Source organism: Microplitis demolitor, chromosome 1 (genome assembly GCF_026212275.2).
Source record: "Microplitis demolitor isolate Queensland-Clemson2020A chromosome 1, iyMicDemo2.1a, whole genome shotgun sequence".
Lineage (NCBI taxonomy): Eukaryota > Metazoa > Arthropoda > Insecta > Hymenoptera > Braconidae > Microplitis > Microplitis demolitor.
This window is the reverse complement of record NC_068545.1, coordinates 1,853,413-1,874,850: the sequence shown is the minus strand read 5'-3', so window position 1 is coordinate 1,874,850 and position 21,438 is coordinate 1,853,413. Positions and strand designations below refer to the sequence as shown.

Below are 21,438 nucleotides of genomic sequence, written 5' to 3'. Positions count from 1 at the left end.
TCCTGAAAAATAACTTATTTTTAATTTAATATTTTGTCAATAATTATTATCATTAATACGAAGTTTAATTACTATAGAATCTATAGGAAAAATTTTTAAAGTTCTTGCGCCAAATATATGAAAATTTTTTTTTTGGAGGCAATTCTTGAAAAGATCTAAGAGCCAGGCGATTAGTCTGCATATAAATATTTATAACTTTGACATTTTATAAATAATTAAATGAAATAGTGCCCGTAATTAATACCCTCAGTAATTGCGCTTTTTATTTTACTTAAAAATCAAAGTAGGTAATAATTCGTTACTTATTTTAATTAATTTATGCTTCGACTAGTGATTAAATTTCTCATTTGAAATATTACAGCTATACGTAAAAATAATTGATTAACGAAATAAATTGTAGGATTAAATTTTTAATTTATTGATTACACTTACGAACAAATCAAGTCGCTCCGAATGAAAATAACTAATATTAATATTTATATGAAAATTATGTAATTACTGTGACTGTTAATTCTGTACTGGAGTTATTTTGTAAATTTTTATAAAAATGATCAGTAAAAATGGACTTCAATTGCATTGATAATAAAAAAAAAAAGAACTTTAAAGACAGGCAGCCATAAGTCCAGCGACGTTTTCAAAATCGATTTTCTCGGTGATGTTTTTGGTTTTTATGTTCTCGTCCTGATTGGCGATGAAAATGACATTTTTGCTTTGCTCTTGCCAGCCGTACTTCTTGACCCAGTGTTTCAAAGTTCCATCTGCATGAAAAATAAATTTAAATTAAGTAAATAATTAAAGGAGCGACAATTAACCATACTGAAGTTACCCGACGTCTAATAGCATTTGGATTTTTTTTAAAACGATAAATTTACAAAAAAAAAAAGAAATATTTAGAAAAATTGCAATTTTTTTACATTTTTTTTTTTTTGCATTAATTCGTTAAAAAAAAAACTCCGAAAATGGTAAACTGTCTGTCAACTTGATGATCATTAGAGAAGATTGATATTTACCGTCGATGTTACCAAGAAGTTGAGCTAGAAGACTCTTATCAATAGTCTGGAATGTAATTCCGACAACGTGACAGACGAATTTCCTCACAGAGTCCTTGAAGCCAATGATCCGGTCGCAGAGTTCAGTCATGGGGATCTGAGCCATTCGTTCCCAGAAGTGTTGGAAGTCGCATCGTTCCAAGATGTCTCCCAGGTAAATTACCTGATTGATGAGATCTTCTTGCATCTAGATTGATAATTAATTTATAAATATTAATTAGAAGAAGTGACAGAGGTAATTTGAATTTGAAAGCTTACAATTTTTTCACTCAGTAGACATTTGCATAGAACAAAATCAGTGTGAGGTAAATTGGTGAGGGCCTTTAATAATATTTGGGCAGTAACATCATTTTTAAAAGTATGTGGGTTCAATTGGTACAATTTTAGTACCGTTAAATTGGCTTCTAAATCATAAGCATTTTCACGAGTTTGAACCTCAACATATTGCTCCAGTGTCGGCAGATGATCAGGATTGTATCTGAAAATTAATGACAGTTTAATAAAATTAAGTACTTGATATTAATAAATTTTCATATTTATGAAAAAAATACCTTTCGATGCCTTTGATCATTTCGGCGATATTTTGTCTCATTGCCTCGACCATTTTTTAAATTATTTATTTAATAGATTAGCTAAATATTTACGAAATGTCCTGCTATTACTAGCATGAAATTGTTGGTTAGGTTGTAGGCTACGGCAAATGAACGCGTGGTTGACATTCAATAGTCGATTAGTTTCGATACTTTCGATAGTGTACGGTATCGATATGCTCGAAATTCAGGAAAATCTACTCTATCGACGGTCAGGCGGAAAAGAGTGAATTCGAGGCGCGATTTGAATTCAATTATTTTTACATTAGGAGATGAAAAGGGTTTTGCTAATAATCCAACACAATATTAACATTTTTTATTCTTTATAATGTCCTCGAGTAGGAGAAACCATAAAAAGTCCTAAAAAAATTAATTTGTTTAGTTCAGATCCATATAAGGATGGGTGAACATGGGTGAGGGTGACGCTGTTCATGTCTTCCACGAAGAGTGGCACGTAACTTTGCTCCTGTTGGGAATAACCCATCATAACATAAACGTTTTTTGTTCATTATGATGTCCTCTAGTAGGAAAAGCCATAAAAAGTCCTAGGAATAATTTATTTTTCAAGTAATCATCGTCGGGCAGATACGGGCAGATGACACTGTCCATGTCTTTCTTTGAAAAGTAGCTCGTAACTTTGCTCCTGTTGGGAATAACTCATCACACCATAAACGTTTTTTGTTCATTATGATGTCCTCTAGTAGGAAAAGCCATAGAAAGTCCTAGGAATAATTTATTTTTCGAGTAATCATCGTCGGGCAGATACGGGCAGATGCAGGCATATGACACTGTCCATGTCTTTCTTTGAAGAGTAGCTCGTAACTTTGCTCCTGTTGGGAATAACCCATCATAACATAAACGTTTTTTGTTCATTATGATGTTCTCGAGTAGGAAAAGCCATAAAAAGTCCTGGGAATAATTTATTTTTTGAGTTGAGACCTATTCGAGCGTTGGTGGAGATGGGTGGAGATGATTTTCTATGAAGAGTAGCCTGTAACTTTGCTCCTGTTGGGAATAACCCATCACAACATTAACATTTTTTGTTCTTTATGGTGTCTTCTAATAGGAGATACTATAAAAAGTCCTAAGAAAAATTCATTTTCCGAATTTAGACCCGTATGAGGATAAATGAGGATGACTATCCATGAAGAGTGGCTCATAACTTTTTCCTGTTGGAAATAACCCAACACAACATCGTTTGGGAGGCTAAACAGCTGCTTTGCAAACAAAAAATTCCAGGATATATTCAAAAACTCAATTTTTTATCATTTTTTAAAGTTGGGGCTTGACCGTAGGGGTTGTTCTAGTGAAAGGATTTGAATTTTTTTGAGGTTGTTTAAGGAGCACGTTTGTATTTGGCGCCACTGGCAAGCATTACCAGTCTTCCCCTCGCTTAAAATCACGCGCTGAATTCAATTTCTAGCAAATAAATAATAATGATAATAATAACAATAAATATTTCCAACCTACAGCTGACTTCATGCATCACCAAGTAAACGCATGCGTGAAAGCTCTACCAATATCGAGGAAAAATTATTAAATTTGCGACTCCGCGATTTCCAACGCGATGAGCTCACAATCACTCACTAACGAGGCAACGTAGAGTAGTAGTTTAATTTGTTTTTTTTACGTTGTGTACTTAGTAAAATAAAGTTTAAGCATCAGCCACCATCAACAATAGTAAAAAATAAAAAATCGTATAAATAGATACATATCCAAACAACCAATCTCGATGTAAATTTTATATTTATTGAATGTAGCTGGTAGTCAAATCGTCAATTAAAAACGTGTAGTTAGTCTATTTATTTATTAACTTAAAGTATCTATTAAAACTCACAACAATGACGAGATTAATTCCACAAGTCAATTATTTGACTCAAGAACATCTCACTGGCTTTGAAAATTACAAGGTAAACAAACATGCTCGCTCCATATTTATATTTTCATATTTATACACATATATACATACAAAAATACACAATTACATTTAATTACAATTAATTATCAATTCGGCGGTACCGATTTTGCCGCATTTAATTCATAGGTCTTGAGGTCACGTCCGTAATCCTAATCCTCTTATTCATTATTAAATAATTCGATTGTAAATATTTTTTTTTTCATACTTTGTCAGTACTTATTTAAAAAAATATATATTGCTAATTACTCTAGGTAATTTAATATATCCTTGTAACTAAAATGACTGGACTATCATTAACTGGCGGGGATGACAATTTATAATTTGTACTCTTACTAGTACTATACAAATATATATATATGTATGTGTGTGTATATATAATATTCAATAATAACGATGAGGCGACTGATAAAACTAGTGATAAACTTTAAGTAGTGTGACTACTAGTTTGTTCATTTATTTATTTTTTATTTACTAACAAATATTTAACAACTGATAACTAATTACTGACATTAATTTACAGTACAGTTGCGTGGATACGAGTCCTCTGAGTATTTATGTTATGCACCCATTTTGGAACAAGGTTGTTACTGTAAGTATTGATAACTATCATAATTAATAGTATAATTTACATATATAATTGCAAATTAAAGGGTTTTTACTTTAGTCATTTTTTGTGTTTAAATTTTGAACTTTGATTATTTATTTTTTGGTTTGAGAAATTTATCAGTTCAAATTTATCCCGGGAAAAAATATTTTTTTTTGATCCTGAATTTCGCAGACAATTGAAAATTTTCAGATTTTTTTTTTAACAAATAATGTAGAAAATTTTAAAATCTATAAGTGCAATTTTTTAAAATATTTTTTTTCTTAATGTATCGTTTTCAAAAAAAATTCAAAAATTATTAGACGTCGGCTAACGCGATGTTTTGTTATTTTGTTATTTAATAGTTTAATTAAAAAAATAAATAACATTTTTTTTACAGTTCTGTCCAAAATGGGTCGCGCCAAATTTATTAACCTTCTCAGGATTTCTATTCACAGTCTTAAACTTTTTGATGTTCGCGTACTATGATTACTATTACTACGCATCGAGTGATGATCACCCAGAGTATCCACCAATCCCGCGATTGGTATTCGCGCTGGCTGCATTCAATATATTTATGGCATACACACTTGACGGAATTGACGGAAAACAGGCGCGACGAACCCAAACATCAGGACCACTCGGCGAGCTATTTGACCACGGGCTCGACAGCTGGACAGCGATGCTGATAACAGTCTGTATATACTCAGTTTTCGGTCGCAGTGACCACAGCATACCGCCTTTGAGAATGTACTTCATCTTATGGAACGTGATGATAAATTTCTACCTAAGTCATTGGGAGAAATATAACACCGGCGTACTATTTTTGCCATGGGGCTACGACGCATCCATGCTGGCCACAATTCTAGTGTTTATCGGCACCAGTATATTCGGCCACGAGTTCTGGAAGTTTGAATTACCCGGTGGTTTCGATGCTGGCTTACTATTCGAAGTAATACTTTACGTGAGCGCGATGGTGTCAAACGTACCAGTCATCGTGTGGAATATCATAAAGTCGTACCGAGACAAAACCGGTAAAAATCGGAGCTTCATCGAAGCCATGAGACCGCTAGTGCCTCTTGTATTATTTTTCAGCATCGCGACTTACTGGGTGACGCACTCCTCGATAAACATTATGGAAAAAGACCCACGCATTATTTACTTTGCCACCGGGACAATATTTTCAAATATCTGCTGTCGGTTGATCGTGTCCCAGATGAGCAATACGAGGTGCGAAATTCTTCCCTGGATTTTACTACCGCTAGCCAGCGCGGCTGTATTTTCATATTTAATACCCAGTTATGATTTAGAGATAATGTATTTGACGGCAATAGCTGCTCTTGCGGCTCACGTACATTACGGGTCTTGCGTGGTGAGACAAATGTGCCACCACTTCCGTATTAAGCCATTCCGCATTCGTGAACATTCAGAATGACTACTTGCCGACGATGCATGCTAGAAATGAAGAATTACACACTTACAATGGATCTTACTAGGTCGGGAATAGATCTGACACACGTTTATCATTTCCACTTATTTTAATTGCATTTACATTAATTGTAAATCAATCAAAGTACTAAAATTGATAATCCAATTGTCTTTCTTCATTATTTTCATTTTTTTAAAAATCATTAAAGAAATTTATACTGTTTGGTTTTGGTTCGTGTGTAGGTTTATTTATGTGTCTTCATTTTTATCGTGTATCGTCTCTCGGACGTTACCATTATTATTATTATTATTATTATTATTATTATTATTTAGTTATTAATTAATTTTAATAAATTTGTGGTCACTTGTGCCATTGAACAATCATACATTACAATCTTGTTATTAATTATTATAATTATTTAATTATAGAATTATAATAATGATAATTCTGCAGTTTAGAGTATTTTTATGATCAAATAATTTAAAAATATTTTTTGAAGTCTACGCCAGTATTAAATAAATTATTACACTGGTAATTTTTTATTTTAAAATCAAATATTGAATTATATATTTTTATATGTCATTTTCTAAATTAGGTCTTTATACTTTTTTTATCAGTACGAAAATTTATTAAATTAATAAATTAATTTTTTTTTTTAATTAGAAATACAATTTTAAGAATATATATATTTATATAAATAATATAATAATTTGAGATCTCAAAAAATTTTTCAAAAGATTCTGGTGTAAAAATAAAAAAAGTTGAAAAATATTTTTTGACGCGAATTTTTAAATAAATTTGAATTTTCTGACAAGTTAACTGCATAATTATCATTATTTATTATTATTATTATTATTATTACATACATTAATGTATTTAAAAATATACAAGTCATTATCATTATGTCATTTATAACTTAAACAATGAGACGCATGATCTGTTTTTTAGACATTTAATTTTTTTTGTTAAACACTTGATGTATAATTTTTTTAATTAGCTAATTTTTTAAATAATTTAGCTGGCATTTGTAATTTATTACTGTTTAATTGAAGAAAAAAGTACATTCGTAAGTTGTATAATTATAAAGATACTATAATTTATCACACTTATCAACAAAATATTTACATGGGTAATGAGTGTCGATAAACTAGTTTAAATAAACGGAGGAACGTAATTTATACAACTAATATTATTTTTAAATTATAATTTATAAATATTATTTACAAATAAACGTGGGACAGTTTACGCGGTGTTACATTGTAATTAATGAGTGTGAATATACCAGACGTCAGACAAATTTTAAATTATTATTATTATTAGAGTAAACAATTAAAAATATAAAATTTTAAAAAATGTACATTTAAAAAATTTAAAAATTAATAAGTGCATTTTTTGTAAATATTATTTTTTTAATTATTTACTCTATTTTTTGTAATTTTAAATTTTTTAATGTCTGGTACATTCATGATACTGAAGTTAGCTGACGTCTAATAATTTTTGGATTTTTATAAAAACGATAAATTATAAAATAAAAATATTTTTAAAAATTGCACCTACAGTTCATTAAATTTTCTACATGTGCATATTTATAGTTTCTTTTTTTTTTAAATTTAAATGGTTGAAATCAAAATTCGAAAATTGTCTGCTAACTTCAGTATTATGAATTCACACTCATTCGTAATTAATAAATAATTAATTACAACAAATAAAAATACAAAGAAAAGTAAAAACAAAAATAAATGTACAAACTAGTCCCAAAAATGTTAAATGTATATCAGTAGTTAAATGTGTATATATATTATATATATATTAAATAATAATATGCATTGTAATTCTACTGAGTTGACAAACTAAATTAACAATCAATTAATAATTAATTAATAATAATTAATAATGAATGAATTTATGAATTAACTGATTGATAACGACAGGTAAAATAAAATGATCATTGCATGTGTGAGACTACTAAACTCTTCGTAAACTACCAAAGCATATTTAATTAAATTAAACTCTGATAATTATACAAAAAAAAAGAAAATGAATAAAATTAATTAAATAAATTAATTATTTGTTTTTAAATAAATATTTTTTTATTACATTCATTTTATCCTGGTTTTAATAAATGTATTTACAGTATTTATATATACATATATATATGAAGAATGATGTACTACATAACATAATTATAAATATATATGAGTAATGAAAAATAATTATTTCTTAAATTTACTTAAATAATCACTTTTTATTTTTTCTCTTTCATCTGGTGGCGGTAAATAAGGTTCTACTCCACGGCGTTTACGGTCTGAATAAACGTTATTCTATAAATAATAAATATGGGGATAAATTATATACTTTCATTAATTTTCTTTCATTTCTAACTTTTATCAGAACACAGGATCATTAATTTTATTTAAATATTCTGGTGCAAAAATAGAATAATTTTTTATACGAAAAGTTGAATTTAAAAAATATTTATTGTAACAAAAAATAAATAAACTATATAATCTTAATCTCCAAAATAAACTTACCCAAAATTTCTTACAAGCTTTATAATTGTCAAAATATACAGCACAAGCTTCGTTTTTATTTTCATAATTATCCGCAATACATTTCAGTGATAGCCTGTGTTCCTAAGTAATAATTAATTAATAAAATTATTTATTAATTACATTACAATTTGCCAGCAGAATGTTTACCAAAACAAATACATGTAAAATTATCATTGATAAATGGAGTTCAAACAATTTATTTAATTTATTATCTTACTTTAAGACACGGATTGTTTTCCGGAGATTCAAGTCTTGAATCCTGTATTTGTTTTCCTGTAGGCATTTTTAAATCTCCAGTGTGTTTGATGCCAGATGATACTACTCCAATTAGAGGTTATGCTGCATGTTTCCACTAGGTACATACCTATATATATATATGTATACATAATATAGGATTTTTTATACATATGATACTGAAAGCAGCAGGCTTCAGATAATTTTGTAATTTTAAAAAATAAATTACTTGTAACATAAAATTTTTTAACAATGTACAGAAATATTTTTAAAAGTTTTTTTTGGAAGTAGTTTATTTGTTTATTTAAAAGAAATAATTTATCTGATGTCTGCTGAATTCACAAATTTCACATGAAATTTTTTTTTTCAATGAATAACGACAAACTTTAACTTAAAAAATTAATTTTTTATTAAACAAATATATTTTTATACATGAGAAGATTCTTCTCCATTATCAGCAGCCATGGCTTCGCGGTTTTCGTAAGCCCAGAACCCATGAAATTCAATTAAAATACTTATCATTGTATCACCTTGTCCACTAAAACATAAATAATTATATTTATAATTAAGTCGAATAAATTACCGCAATGTTTAAAATATATTTAAATAAAAAAAAAATTTAGACTGACAGACGTCTGGTAATCGGGAACCTAACTCTAGTTACTGTATAAATTAACTTAAAAAATATGTTACCATGATAAAAGATCCTGTAGAGTAATTTTACATGAATCAGCAGGCTTGACCATGTCGAAAATTTCATCTTTGACATCTTCAAAGCTCACTGGCTCTTGCCCGTGCATGGTCATCTGTTCCTGGATCGCGCGGAAGAAATAATTCAAACAGAAAGTATCCAAGTATCCTTTATTATTAATATCAAGGATGCGGAATAAATAATGAAGACTCTGAGGCTCGTGACGGTTCTCTAGAGCCAGCACAAAGTCCAAGTAAGTCTTGTAGTCCATTTCCCCTTCGTAAGTCAGACATTCTTGAAACACACGTTCCAAGAATACGCCAGTCAGGGTTCCGGTTCCATATCTACGTCAAAGTCTTTCATTACTTTTTGCAGGTGATTATTTTTTTAAAAGTTAAGTAGACAATTACCCAGATAATTCTTCTTTGTTGAGCATCCCGTTGTGATCGCGGTCTAGATTCAAATACTGGCCGTAAACTTTTAGAGCAGAAGGTGCCGAGAACCAGTTGGCTTCTTGCAAATCTTTTGGCAAATCTTCGTCACGTAATTCCAGGAGGTCGTCTAGGAAACTGCATGCCAGGATATCTTGGATCCTGACCCGACCAGTTCGCAGTGGGTCGAGGAAAAATAAAAATTTTCTTACAGCAGTGCAGACGTAAAATGAATGAAAAGATTTCTCTAGGCCTTCTAGCTGCGGTAACGTTGGAATCAACTCCAATATATAATTCTCTAGATCCTGGAATAGTAACAGACTTTGTTTAAAATATTCTGGTGGTAATTTATAAAGAAACCAGTACAAGAATCAGTTATTTATGATATTTAAAATTACTTACAGACTCACGAAGATATCCTTGACCAGTTACATCATAAAGAGAAAGACCTATTCGTGTTTGATGGACCCAAACCTTCCTCATGACGTAATTGAACAGTGCCATTATACTAATTCTACCATGAGGATCTCCCTGCTGCAACTTTGCAAACACAACAGCTGTAAAGTACGGGGAACATTTAGCTCCCGCGAGTTTTCCCACTTGTTTGAAGTCTTCGTAATTAATCATCTGCTCGTCTCCAGAAAGCGGAGGGCTGTGGTGTTTATCCAGCAAGACCCAGAGAGCTTTGAGCTCATTGTTGTCCAACAATTGACGAGATCTCCGTTGCAAAAATAAGGCGCGCGTCTCCTCTCGGAGTTTCTGAGGCAATATCTCGTCTTCTCTTGGTAACTTTAATTAGTAATTAAATTAAATTAACATTCAGTTGATAATTAATGAAAAAAAAATAAATGAATACCTTGAAATAAAATTTCGGTATGATTTTGTAAGTCGCATCATTGTCTTCAGCACTTGTTCCCTTCCATTGACGATAAAATGATTGGAAATATTTATCTTCTTCGTTTTCAATGTCAACTATATCTTTTTTAGCTGTTAAAATATGTGAATAAATATATGAATGAGGTATTTGAATGATGATTAGTAATTTAAATAATGAATATGATAAATATGATAAATACTTTGCTTCGACTGAGAAGATTTTGACAAAAGAGATTTCAAATCCATGATTGCTGCATTCTGAGACGAAACTCAATTAAAATTCCATTTTAAATAAAATATTTAATAAATTATTACTAAGTACTCTAATTACTTATTTGTATCACAATGTTTATAACCTCTTTTTATTTTTACTGTCAAACATAAATCAGCTGTTGGTAGTCAGCGCCGCGGGCTCCAGGTAATTTATTTATCAATTAACGTTTGAATTTCGCGGCACAATTGCCAGCGCCATCTTTTCTCAGTTTGGTCTGAGATTTGAATTTTGCGGGAGCGCAGCGCGCATGCGCAGATTTAAGTCAGCCAATGGGAGGCGAGGAACCCCCTCCTCTTTGACTACTGCGCATTTTCCTGCACAGCGAGCAGTCGTTAGTCAGAACAAAGAATGGCTGGCACACGTAAAGTCGAATCTCGGTTACTCGGTTTTATTATTAGATTTTTAGAGTAATTATTAATTAATTTGTACTTTATTGTTAATAAAATAATTATCTGAGTCTTTGGGAATAATAATTTATATAAATTATCGCGTAGCGAAGCTCTAATTCCGAAATAAGTACTTTAGAATTTGCTGTAGCGTCTAGACCGTGGCTTCGTGTATTTATCAGTACATTTTATTAATTAAATATTTTTTATTTCAAATTTTTAGTCAAATTGAGCTGAAATAATTAAAGGGATAATTATTTAAATAAATTTTTATAAATTATTGAGTCAGGATTTTTTTTTTCGACTTTAGCTTCTGTCGGCCATTTTAGTTGGCGCCACAAGTTCTCGGAAATTATTTAAATTTTTTTTAAAATAATAAATTTATTTACTGTAGTTGTAGTGAGTGTGTGACTGTGAGTAGTTAATTCTGGTGAGTTTAAATGTGAACAAAGTAGTGAAGTGTTGAAGAAGTAGTGAAGTGTTGAAGAAGTAGTGAAGTTTTAAATAAATAGTGAAGTTTTATGAGTATGTAGTAGACATCAGATAAATTTTAAATTTTTAATAAATAGAGTAAATAATTAATAAGATAAAATTAAAAAAAAATGCGCATTTAAAAAATTTTGAAATTAATAAGTGCATTTTTGATAAATATTATTTTTTCAATTATTTATTATATTTATTTATAATTTTAAATTCATCTGATGACTGCTACATTCACACTCATGTAATTTTAAATAAGTAGTGAAGTTTTAAGTAAATAGTAAAATTTTAAATTAGTGAAATTTTAAATAAATAGTAGAATTTTAAATTAGTAGTGAAAGTTTAAATAAATAGTGAAGTGTTAAATAAATAGTAAAATGTAGTGAAGTGTGAAATAAGTGGTGAAGTGTTAGTTTTGGTGATGCTGGAAGCTTGAGCTGAATCCTGATCCAGAGCGGCTCCTGATATATTGTCATCTGATGGGGTAAATTTAATATCACGTACTACTTAAAAAATCTAAATATTATTTTTTAATATTAAATTTAAATAAATTTATTTTTTTTTGTTTCAGAAAATTCTGGTAAAGTGTTGGAACCCTTCTAGTCTTTTCTCAGAGGTTGGTCGAATGTTTTTATTTGATTTATATATGAGCTGAATAAAAGTAGCAGCCGAAATTTTTCATTTTTCAATTAATAAATAGAATATCAATATAAATAGTTATGAAACCGCAAATCGATTTTTAAAAATTTTTATTTTTACTTTTTGGAATTATTATTTTTTTAAAATAATTTGCTTATAAAAATTGAAAAATTTTCGGACCTCTGCTATTTTTAGTATCATATTTATTTAAAAAATATTATTTTTCTTTTGTTGTCAATAACTTTAACAATTTAAAATTATCGTCACGAATCGTGTAAGTCCGTAGACATTCGGTTGTTTATTTGAATCCAAAGCCATATTTCCAGTCGTCAAGGTAACTCATGAGCGAGTTTACTTACAGATTGACATTTAGTTTAGTAAATATTTAAAATGTCCCAAGAATTTGAGTACGTAATTCCCCCTTGGGAAGCGGAAGCGATAATAAAATATCTATCAGTCTCGAATCTCGAGGAAATAGGAACCAAGACCTGGTTCGAGTACCACAAAAAGCTGATGCACTTGAATCAGCAGAGTATCTTAGAAATCAAACACATGCGCGAGGAGACAATAAAAGAATGGTTCGTAACTTTCCAAAAGATTCCCATTTTGATTTACGAGGCCATACAAATTTCTGTTTGGAAACTTAAAATATTTCCGCGCCTAGATGATGACCAAGAGCCGTCGAATACTTTCATGCTCTACAGCGTTTTTTATCACGAGACAATCGCAGTTTCGCTTATGGAAAATATTCTGTATCATTGCGATAGTGTAGAGTCGCTCGATGATTCAGCTCTTGATTTAATTGACTACGCAATTGATTACATAACTGGTATCATTTTTACTAAAGAGCCAGATGGAGATAAAACTGAGCAAGATGTTGAGTCTTGTCTAGGAGAATTGCTCAAGAAAAAAAAAGAAATAGAATTTGATATCGGTATGAAATGTATCTCAATAATTGGGTATGTGTCGAGTTTTACTGACAGCTTACCTCTGTCTACTTTAAAACGTTTGCTGTCAACGCACGACGTTCCTTATTTGTTTGCTCAACTGATTGAATTGCATCCGTGGGAAAAAAAAATCAACGGGGTCCAAATGATTTATTCCTCATCCTGGGAAAAAGTTAAAGCGGGGGAGGAAGACAAAGTTTGCAAAGTCGAGGGCCAAGTTTGGTTTGGACTTCGTGAGCTTCTTCTAAATCCAAAGTCCGCGAGTTACTACCAAGTAACTGAGTTCAGAATGTCAGCGCTGACTAAATTGCAAAAGTATTTGCATGAGCAAGTGCTGGACCAAATCGCTCCATTGATTGATTTGCGCAGATGGTTGAGTTGTTTGAATATCAGTTCACAGATTCCTGAGCCCAAGCCTGGTATCTGCGTTGAAATCATTCCTCAAGTGAGTCTTTGATTATTAGGTTTTCTTTTTTTTTTTTTTATTGTAGACTAATATGTTGGGTCTTTAGATCAGGTCTTCTATTGTCGATAAGTATAGGAAAGAATGGAAAAAAATAGCAAGACAACAATCGGAATATTTTTTTAATAAAAATACTGAATATGTTCAAAACATGGCGGTCATTTTAAGCGAGGCTTATGATCTTGATAAAATGGTTATCGATGATTATAAATGTGTCGTCTGTAATGATATCGCTACTAAACGATGCTCGAAATGTAAAAGTATTTGGTACTGTGGAAGGTAAAGTTTTTGAATTTTTGGTGTAAGCAGCAGACATTCGACAATTATTTTTAAATTGAATTTTAATTAAAAGATTTTTTTAAAAATGCATAACATGAGACCTAGTACCTGATCAGGGAACTAGTACCCGAATAATCATGTATTTGAATATCTACATTTAGTAAATAGAAATATACAAATACATGGAGTGAGAGTACTAGTTCTCTGGTCGGTTACTAGGTCTTTTACCTTACAAATAGTTTTTTTAAAAATATTTAGGGTAAGAGACCCAGTAGTCGATTACTCATATTTGGATATTTATATTTACTAAACATTAATATATAAATACATGGAGACGTCAGGTACTAGGCGTCTTTATTTTGTTTATAAAAAAAAAAAAAAAAAAAAAAAAAATTGTCGGATACCAGGTGATTGATGTAAAAAAAAAAAAATAATTTAAGAATTGAATTTGTTTTTATAGAGAATGTCAAGTTAAAGACTGGACAAATCACAAAAATATTTGTGAAAAAATAATAAGAGCTCGCGATTAAAAGAATTTATTAACGGGTTTTATAAAATTAATTTTAATTATAATTATAAATTAAAGAACACAGTAATTAATTATATTTTATATCATTATTTATTTAAAATAGTTTAATGGACACTATTCTGTTTTAAATACTCCATAAGGACATCCTTTGCTGGGGTTTCATCACCAAAGTCCTGTAACAAATTAGAAATTTTTTTTAAAAATAATTATGTAGCAAGTGATTTAAATAAACGGATGATTGATATAAAAATATCAGACAGTATGGCGTATTTCAGCAGGGTTTTTAAATTGGGTTCGCCTCAGTTGAGGGAGCCTGTTATATCATCATTTAAATATTTTATTCGTTGATGACAATAGAGATAAAATGAGCGGCTAATTACCTTGATGACGACGCAAGAGCAGCCAACAACTTTTCGTGCTTTTCCCGCACTGTCGATTTTGCAGAGACCGGCCCACTCGCCGAGCTTCTTGTTGTTGTCGACCTTGATAAGGGGGATCTGGTGCTCGTTGCAGAGAGCCTGGACAAGTTTTTTGTACATTGGCTCGTCGCAGTTCTCGGCCAGGATACACAGCATTGCTTGCCTCCTAGGAAATTAAATAAATTCCATCATTAGAGGCATTAATGCTCGTCCGATGTTACTTTATTAGTTGATTGTTTATAATTACGAACTTGTCAAGGGATTTCGCTGCTTCATGGAGACCATGAACTACTCCATCGTGGATCAAAGCGTTTTTCAAGACTTCTTGGAGCGCTTGGTTTACGTCCATGGTACTTCCGGCCATTGCCGAGGGAACATCATCACTGTAATTAAATAATTATCATTAGAATTTTCTATAAATATTTTTATGATCGTAAAGTTAGCAGACAATTAATTTTCGAATTTTTTACTCAACTAATTATTCAAAAGAAAAAAAAATGAAAATGTGCGTAAGTAGAAAATTATAAAAGCTATAAGTGCAATTGAATTTTTTTATTCAATAATAGATTTTGAAAAAAAATTCAAAAATAATGAGATTGGCTAATTTTAGTATCATATATTTTGCGATTATATTTTTTTTTAAGATCTGAATGAATAGAAAATTTGAGGTTATGAAATATTGCCGGGATTAAAAAAAATTAAATTTATAAAGAATAAAAAAAATAATTTTTGATTAAATGCATAAGAATAAATTTTAGAATAGAGATAAAATAATTAATAGAATAAATAAAAAAATTCAAGATTGAGTAAAACTTACTTTTCGGCGTCAGACATGGTTTAAACCGCGTAGTCTTCTGAAATAATAGATTATAATTATAAATAACATATTCAAGATTAATTATAATTTCATTACGATAGTTTTTAATAAAAGATGTCATTAATATTTTCGGATTTTAATGACAGTGTTAAAGTAACGTGTTGCATTTACCTTCTACGATGGAGAAAAGAAATGGAGTCGCGTTACCACATGTGTCGTGAGTCGTTCTCTCCTTCTGTGATATAATTTACCGGTGCTGGCATCTCCTGGCATTCGATTACCAGCTTTCTATCTTATCAACCGCCGACTTTTCCCGCACAACATATAAATAATCATTTTTTGATTTGATTGATATGAAAGGTCTTCAAGTGCGCAGTACTGATTGTTATCAAGTTAATTAGCATACGGCTATTGTGGAAAAATAAGATTTTTTATGAATTAATTAATCCATTAATTAATTAATTTTGTAGCGTAACGGAACCCTGAAATTTATGGGGACTTTTTCATTACTTATAAGGACGTGAGAATTTCAGTAAGATCGAGCAGATTATCCGATTGAATTCATTAAACAAAAAGGTTTAACAAGGTCGGATTCTACGCAACGGGATCGTCTCAGATGATGTTGAGAGAATCTCATCATAAAATTACGCGGTAATTTATGGTAGAGATCATTAGATGCGAGATATAAAGGTTTTATTAGATATACGTTTTTTAGCTTAGACTGTTGAGTTTGCGGAATAAAGTTTAATTCGAATTTTATTCGTGATACAGTAAAATGGCTGTTTAATGAATTTTCTGCGTGTGGTAGGGGGTAGTGGATTTTATTATACCGTTGGTTTTATTTAAACGGTGACGCGGTGATGTGACTATACAGAGCAAGAGTAAGTGTACTGAATAGTGACTTTAGTTCTTTCAGTCATCATTGTTACTTCAAACAGACTACATCGCGGGGGTGGATAAACTCTATTTCATTGCGTTTATTATTAATACATTGTAATAATTATTTAAAGGTAAGTTCTGTTATTTAATTACTTATGTATTGGTTTGGTATTGGCAATTTTTCAAAATCTATTGTCATTCATGGACACGAAAACGCATTTTTTTTTTGTTGCAAATTTTGATACTTTTTTACACAGAGAAAAATGGATTTGAGAAATCCGCGAATTTTTATTAAACAGGAAGTTGGGTTGCCATAAAATGATTATGCTACTCTGCAAAAAATATTATACACTTAAAACTTATCGATAAATTGTAATTAATATTATTTATATAAATTAAGAATTATATTAGAAAATAAAAAATTGTCAGAGACTCAATAATAATTATTGTGCAGTATAGTAATTTTTTGACAAATCAACTTCCTGTTTTAAATTCGGTCAGCAGCATAAAAAAAATTCGCGCATTTTTTGTCTTCATTATTCTCCGAATACTTACAAGAATTACGGGATTTCGATATTTTTAAATTATTTAAATATTTTGAAATGGAACATTTTTAAAATGTGATTTAAAATTAATTTTTTTTTTTAATTGTGTTAATTAAATCGAGGTAATTACACTATCAAGAATAAATGTCGCGCCTACTTAAAGTGTCGCACACTGATTCCCACGTTTTAAACCAATTAAATATTTAATTGCGAATTTGAGTAGTACATTGAACCAGGCGTAACTGTATATTATGATACCGGAACTGCTAACTTTAGTAATATAACTAAAGTAGCAATCGTAGGACGTTGCTACTAAATTAAACAAAAGATTTGTTCCGCTATCAAACTTGACTTACAGTGTTTATCATTTTAAATACCGGTTTAAATGACTTTATATTACCGTTGCTTGTTTTACAAACCGAGAATTTACCTAGCATTGTATAATATTAGTTGAAGTTTGTTAAAAAAATTAATTGGTATGTAAAGTAATAGTTTGACAGCTAAAATAAATAAAACAGAACGTGTTATGGTTCCCGCGGTGACCGGAAAGTCAAAGCCGGATCTCAGGCTCGTCGATCTTTGGCATAAAAGCCGCGGAAGTGTTTAGGGAAATGATATTTGTCACGGTTTATGTTGGGGTCATACCATGGAATCGAACAAGTAAACAAATGTATTTGTAGGAGCTATTGTGTGGGATTTAATACCGTGAATGTTTTGGTGAAAGAAAAATTGCCATGACATTTATGCATGAGTGGATATCAAAACTAAATTATTGTGATGGATGCGATAATTTCTTTTATCACTCATTCCAGTCAATTGTTTTATTTGCTTAATTATTTTTTTTTTTTTTAGACAATATGATTGCATTGATTGCAATTTTTATGAGCTTGCTTGCTAGCACTTTGGCTGATGGAGTAGGCAAAGCTTGGGAGATATCACCTAATCCACATGCCGAACTTACAACACATCCAACATGGCCACGATTAGATTTATCGGCCTTCGAAATAAGAAGTGTCAGCGGCGTTGGTCATTTGGCTTCACGTGAAAATATTCCGCCTGTTAAAATTCAAGAAGCGCCGAAAAATCCCGAGGACATTGAGACGTCAACTGAGGAATCTGGTGAAAATCGCGTAGCCAAGGAAATTGAGGATATGGAAAATGATTATTTTAGTCCGGAAGTTATTTACGACCATCCGATTTTTAAGGGTTTTAATAAAAATACACGGAAAGATGTTGAAATGCTACCGGGACCTTGGGAGAAAACTAGATCACACAGGACAGGTAGGAAACGTGGATACTGTCCAGACAGTGACGACATAGAAAATATATCTGTCGATCAGGATCACTTGCGAGTACGCCGAGATGTTGAAGAAAAGGAAATGGAAAAAATATCGGGAACTAAAAATGTACGAGAGCCGCGTTTGAGTGCTTCGGAATCGTGGTCCAAGCAGCCGTTGGCGGTTGAATTTCGTCATCATACTAATTTAGAAGGAAGTTCCAGTGGAAGTGAGATTGACGCATCAAGATCATCGTTACGAAGTAATCAGGCTCCACAAGTTGCTTTTGTTACGGCGAATCGAAGAAATTTTGAGTCTAGAGAATCTCGAGATTTGCCTCTACCTAGAGATTTACCAATGCCACGAGACCTGCCGATGTCTAGATCGTACGACGATATTCCTTATCGCAATAGTCTTCGTGATAGAGATCTAGATTCTCCGTATTCGCGAAGTTATTATTATCCAGATCATTTTAGAACAGAACGTGATTATTTTGTCAGAGGAGTTAATGAACCCGCAGCCTTTTCTATGGACCGTTATCGCATTGAAGACTATGATATGTATCGAAATCGGCCTACACCCAAACCAAAAAGAATAATTTACTATGCTACGCTGCCTGAGATCGTTCGCAAGCCGGTGGATCTTCGTACGTATGCGAGACCTTATGACAGCGTCAGCAAAGCCTCCATTCCAGTGATGACGCGAGACCGGTATCACAAGAGGATGCCTATGATGGACAGAGACAGTGATCCGAGGTATCAGTATCGAAATTATCAGGGATACAATTCTTATGACCCGTATGTCAAGAGATCGAGTTATATTGATTATTCTTATGCTCCTTTTAATGAGAGATCGGAGGAAGATCGGTATCGAGATCAAGATTTAGATCATGCGAGCTACAAAGAAGCCTCTGAATCAAAGGAAGAGTCGAGTAAATCAGCACCTGGTGTTGAAGCTAGACAAGAACAAGATAAGGCACCTTGGCCAGTGCAAATTGGAACGGAGATAAATGTTAAAGAGAATCAAAGAATTACTGGAAGAAAAGTATTTGGACAGTATCCGCCTTATGATAGATTCCGTCCTAGCGCCAGAATAGAGCGCAAGGATTCTGGAAATGATGAAAATGTTGGAGAAGCAAGACATTAAGCTAGAGATATTTTAATTATTTATTAATGACATTAGCGAATTGAAGGCCTTATTGTGACAATAAGGGGTAACTTGTCAAAAATGGTTAAAGGGTTCTTGATTTCCGTATCAATTGGGATTATTATAGTTGTCAATATATCTTGAAACAACAGTTAATTCATTTTTTTTTTAAGATCACTTTTAATCATTCATTCAAGTACAAGTAGTCTATTGAGTATTTTTATCTGAAGTATGTATTATCAGTAGTTTGTACAGTTTTGTGTAAGAATATTCAGACTAAAACATGTAATGATGTGTAATTACAATAAAAAAAAAAAAAAAAAAAAAAAAAAAAACATTGAAAATTATTTTTGGCCAGATAACCTGATTAAATTTTTCTTTGATAATTCAAATTTTTTGGTAGTAGGCTGGTATTATTAGAGTTTAGGTATTAGAAAGTAGTAAAGAAGTTTCAATTTTAAATAATAAAAGACATTGTTTCGGCAAATGATAAAAAAAATTTCGGTTGCATTTAAAAAAATTATCCAGATACTTTGATCCCACATCCTTCACCTCCAAACTACTCGAGTGCTGTACGAGAATTTCCTTGTAGAGCTAAGAAATGATCCAATTACAGGTATCGGAATATGGTGGATAAGCCCAAAAAAACATCGATAAAAAAAAATTCATTTTCGTTCAGTGTTCGGGTAGTCCGAAAGTGACGAGGGATCAAAGCATCTGGCTGTTTTTCAAAGGCAACCGATACTTTTTTTACTATTTCCCTGTACACTGCCATCTATTATTTAAATTCCAAACTTTATTGCCTGACCCTCGTAATGGTAAGAGTTTCATTCGAACTTGTTCGACCCTCGATCCAACTATTCTCGCTTTTACCTTCCATATGTTACTCCCGATTTTTGTAATCGCGTTCTCTGTTACCGAACGTCATTAACGTTGAAAATTATACGTTATTTTTCCTTTTTATCTCATCCATGTCCATCTACTGACTCCCTCTATCAACGTTCTCGCTAACTACTTTTAAACTTCTCTGATCTTTACTTGGCACACAAAAAGCATCAAAAAAAAAAAAAAAAAAGAAATGTAATTAGCCTACTATATCGTGCGGTCGACGCTCATGTATGTCTGCTCTCCTCTGGTGAATGGATCAATGGTAGTAAAGAATTGACCGTGAAGCAATCGAGCGATCGATTTACTCGATTACCCTCGAGAGAGTGGAGCGGTTGTTGATTACAGCATAGAGCAAGAGCGAGACACCAACAACCGCGTAGTATATAATATTTTATATATAAAGTATTATCGGGCCATGTGGAATTTGGGGTCCAAAAAATAGTCCCGCGCAGGAAATTGCTAACGACTTAAACGCCGGGGCGTTACTACTCGTGGACCTCTCGTGGTCCCGTCGTATGTACATGGGACTCTTCAGTGATGGATGGACCCGAGTACTCTGTAATTTGGAGGCGTTATGTGTGTATCGGGACATGTAGGTGTTGCTTTAGATAATATAATACTTGTTTGGTTACATCAATACAATCTTCCTTCAGATCCTTGTACTCTCTCCTCTGTCCTTATGTCGAATAATTGTGCATCTTCTTGGTCACACGATCCATCCAGCTAGTCTTATCCCGATGACCTGGCACCTGTTTTTATTTCTCTTCCTCCACTTCTCATCATCATCATCAATATCATCATTATAATCATCATTGCAGCCCTTTACACAATAATATAACTCACATTTATAAAAATTTCAATTTTACGATGTGCCAGGAAGGTAAATGTGTTGCATAAAATGCTCAGTGCACGATCGACACGTCGCCAATAATTCATAAGACCGTAAATTCATACGCGAGTCATTTATTCAACTGCCATACCGTGAGCTCCAGAACTCTCTCAAGAAGACGAGAGACGTATCGTCGGTCAGTCGGTCGCAGGAACGTTAAATTATTACGGATAATCCAAGTCGTAGAGGAGACAGAGCCAGAGGAGGGCGAGGAGGAGGTAAACAACC

At 31.7% G+C, this 21,438-nt stretch overlaps 7 protein-coding genes across 9 annotated transcripts; 3 read left to right on the top strand and 4 right to left on the bottom strand.

Moving 5' to 3' along the window:
* Positions 1–394: 394 nt before the first annotated feature.
* Positions 395–1,770, bottom strand: LOC103569159 (eukaryotic translation initiation factor 3 subunit K). Its single transcript, XM_008546310.1, has 4 exons — positions 1,601–1,770; positions 1,308–1,527; positions 1,011–1,236; positions 395–758 (listed from the first exon to the last, which is right to left on the bottom strand). The coding sequence occupies exons 1-4, from the start codon at positions 1,651–1,653 to the stop codon at positions 601–603; spliced, it is 657 nt and encodes a 218-aa protein (XP_008544532.1). The 5' UTR covers positions 1,654–1,770; the 3' UTR covers positions 395–600.
* A 1,378-nt stretch (positions 1,771–3,148) lies between these two features.
* LOC103569163 (ethanolaminephosphotransferase 1) lies at positions 3,149–5,962 on the top strand. Of its 2 annotated transcripts, none has more exons than XM_008546322.1 (3): positions 3,149–3,549; positions 4,078–4,146; positions 4,541–5,962. In XM_008546322.1, exons 1-3 carry the CDS (start codon positions 3,481–3,483, stop codon positions 5,573–5,575), a joined length of 1,173 nt encoding a protein of 390 aa, XP_008544544.1. In that variant the 5' UTR covers positions 3,149–3,480; the 3' UTR covers positions 5,576–5,962. The 2 variants fall into 2 exon arrangements, with proteins under 2 accessions (XP_008544544.1, XP_008544550.1); XM_008546328.1 differs by lacking the exon at positions 3,149–3,549 and adding an exon at positions 3,955–4,000.
* Positions 5,963–6,200: 238 nt separating this feature from the next.
* LOC106693041 (coiled-coil-helix-coiled-coil-helix domain-containing protein 7) lies at positions 6,201–8,468 on the bottom strand. Its single transcript, XM_008546335.2, has 3 exons — positions 8,339–8,468; positions 8,101–8,202; positions 6,201–7,890 (listed from the first exon to the last, which is right to left on the bottom strand). The coding sequence occupies exons 1-3, from the start codon at positions 8,402–8,404 to the stop codon at positions 7,783–7,785; spliced, it is 276 nt and encodes a 91-aa protein (XP_008544557.1). The 5' UTR covers positions 8,405–8,468; the 3' UTR covers positions 6,201–7,782.
* On the bottom strand, positions 8,459–10,742 carry LOC103569175 (serine/threonine-protein phosphatase 2A regulatory subunit B'' subunit gamma). Of its 2 annotated transcripts, XM_008546347.2 has the most exons (7): positions 10,554–10,742; positions 10,334–10,464; positions 9,880–10,266; positions 9,457–9,782; positions 9,049–9,390; positions 8,788–8,893; positions 8,459–8,485 (listed from the first exon to the last, which is right to left on the bottom strand). In XM_008546347.2, exons 1-7 carry the CDS (start codon positions 10,597–10,599, stop codon positions 8,474–8,476), a joined length of 1,350 nt encoding a protein of 449 aa, XP_008544569.1. In that variant the 5' UTR covers positions 10,600–10,742; the 3' UTR covers positions 8,459–8,473. The 2 variants fall into 2 exon arrangements, with proteins under 2 accessions (XP_008544569.1, XP_008544577.1); XM_008546355.1 differs by lacking the exon at positions 8,459–8,485 and having other exon boundaries at positions 8,741–8,893.
* A 1,780-nt stretch (positions 10,743–12,522) lies between these two features.
* Positions 12,523–14,351, top strand: LOC103570202 (zinc finger MYND domain-containing protein 10). The gene is made up of 3 exons (XM_008547856.2): positions 12,523–13,524; positions 13,592–13,821; positions 14,282–14,351. Exons 1-3 carry the CDS (start codon positions 12,523–12,525, stop codon positions 14,349–14,351), a joined length of 1,302 nt encoding a protein of 433 aa, XP_008546078.2.
* A 66-nt stretch (positions 14,352–14,417) lies between these two features.
* LOC103569208 (40S ribosomal protein S12) lies at positions 14,418–15,818 on the bottom strand. The gene is made up of 5 exons (XM_008546389.1): positions 15,758–15,818; positions 15,587–15,623; positions 15,021–15,152; positions 14,731–14,935; positions 14,418–14,523 (listed from the first exon to the last, which is right to left on the bottom strand). The coding sequence occupies exons 2-5, from the start codon at positions 15,601–15,603 to the stop codon at positions 14,455–14,457; spliced, it is 423 nt and encodes a 140-aa protein (XP_008544611.1). The 5' UTR covers positions 15,604–15,623; positions 15,758–15,818; the 3' UTR covers positions 14,418–14,454.
* A 696-nt stretch (positions 15,819–16,514) lies between these two features.
* LOC103569197 (uncharacterized) lies at positions 16,515–19,618 on the top strand. The gene is made up of 2 exons (XM_008546377.1): positions 16,515–16,596; positions 17,863–19,618. Exon 2 carries the CDS (start codon positions 17,868–17,870, stop codon positions 19,431–19,433), a length of 1,566 nt encoding a protein of 521 aa, XP_008544599.1. The 5' UTR covers positions 16,515–16,596; positions 17,863–17,867; the 3' UTR covers positions 19,434–19,618.
* The last annotated feature ends 1,820 nt before the right edge of the window (positions 19,619–21,438 follow it).